At 42.6% G+C, this 1,791-nt stretch overlaps 1 protein-coding gene across 1 annotated transcript; it reads right to left on the bottom strand.

The window, feature by feature from the left end:
- Window positions 1–1,047: 1,047 nt before the first annotated feature.
- Window positions 1,048–1,438, bottom strand: LOC121938449 (leucine-rich repeat serine/threonine-protein kinase 1-like; the record flags this gene model as incomplete). The annotated part of the gene is made up of 2 exons (XM_042481693.1): window positions 1,048–1,168; window positions 1,266–1,438. Coding segments are annotated over 2 exons (294 nt in total), but the record flags the coding sequence as incomplete, so codon positions are not given.
- Between the last annotated feature and the right edge of the window lie 353 nt (window positions 1,439–1,791).

Raw genomic sequence — 1,791 nt, 5'->3', positions numbered from 1 at the left:
TATGAAGGACTTGGATATCCTCAGGTTTTTGGATAAGCGCAGATAACACAAAACCTTTTCTAGAATGAGGTTGAAGGAATGAAAGAGGGAGGCTGTATTCAAAGTCAAACAAATCCTACCAGTCCAAAACCATGAAAAATGTTTTTAATTTTGATGAAAAGATGCAAAATGGCACAAGCTGCTCCAGCTTTCTCGATATTTTGATGTGATAAACAACATATGAATGTGCATGTATCAGTGGAACATTAATTTTCATTAGCCATGTAAACAACTAAATAGGAACATTATCTTTTTCAGAATATTTTTTGCATATAAACATAGGCATGTTTGCATGTAGCCAACTAATCTGATTAGAATAGATTTTTAAAAGCCCAAACAGATTAAACATGATCCATATAAACACCTCAATAAGCGTAAACAGGCCCAAACTGATTCAAATTTCAGTTGCAGAGGGAGAGTTTAAACCTTTTCATAAACTGATCAAAAGAAAATTTGTATCATGTAAACGATGAAGCTGATTCATCTCTGGCTAAATTTTTTTTGCGTGCTCCGTCCTCATGTAAGGGGACATGGTGACGTACGTTTTTCCAATAACAGATGATGGCGACAACAACATTTGAGCGGCTGGAGTAGTCATGTTACCACGGTAACACACTCACTCCTGCCCTGCTGTGTGAGAGAGGCGAGGGAGAGCTGCGCTGCTATCAGAAGTTATTTTTCACTGCGAGAAAATGCACTTGCGGCGTGAGAGTGTGTGAAAAGCGTCAATAGCGAGTGTCTCACGATCATTGTGAGAGTTAGCAGCCCGGTCAAGTTACTACATTCATAATTTTTTCGCATGTCACACAGCTGCTCCCTTTACATGTGCATGTAAACAACAGATTGTATTTGAGAACATCCCATGAGAACAGATGACTCAAAATCCTTAATCAGATTGATTTTATTCAGAAAAAGTGAGCACGTTAATGCAGCTAATGTTTCAAACAGTTTCTCACTGTTGGTCCAAACTGTGAAGCTCTTTCAGCACAGACACACTGTGTCACTCACCAGCCTGCCCAGCAGCTTACTGCCACAGGAGGAGCTGCTGCTGTCCTTCATGGAGAGAGCCACCTGGTAGATCAGCTTCTTCAGCCCGTCCAAACCCTCCAGAGTCTTACAGGACACCTCACTGAGGTCAAAGACACACAAAGAAAGACACATAAATACACTGACACCGCTGCTTCTTATCAATAGAAAAAAACAGTGTGATGAAAAAGTGAGCTTACTGCAGGTGTTTCCAGGTGATGTCGGGGTAGCCGGAGGCTCGAGCTCCTGACGGCGATCGGCACAGAGCCAGGACGTAAGCTCTCAGCGTGGCCAGCCTCTCAGTGCGAAACTTGGTGTCAATGAGGTCTAAATGTGTCCCCACGACAACCACGGCAGAGTTGGGTGCTCGCGCCTACGGGTGAAAACACACAGAGACACTGAATGAGTAATAAAGAAAACAAAGATGAGCATGACTGTTTATTTTTGACCTTGGAAGCAGTTGATCTCTTTCTCTCTCACACACACACAAAATCTTGACGCCATGTCCAACCGCTGGCTTATTTCAGGGCTTTCACCCATTTCAAATCTTCCAAATATAAATACACAATAAAACCACAAAATGTCTCCATACTGCTCGTCCAAAGCAAACCAAGTGTCCTGAAGCCCTGATGTGCCAAGTTGTTTTGAAAAAGGTCACTGGCATCATGTTTTTAGCTTTGTTGTTGCCTGTAGCTCCTAATGTGGAAGCCGCGTTCACGTATGCAC

This window comes from Plectropomus leopardus, unplaced genomic scaffold, assembly GCF_008729295.1.
Source record: "Plectropomus leopardus isolate mb unplaced genomic scaffold, YSFRI_Pleo_2.0 unplaced_scaffold29529, whole genome shotgun sequence".
Lineage (NCBI taxonomy): Eukaryota > Metazoa > Chordata > Actinopteri > Perciformes > Serranidae > Plectropomus > Plectropomus leopardus.
This window is presented reverse-complemented; position numbering and strand designations above follow the sequence as displayed.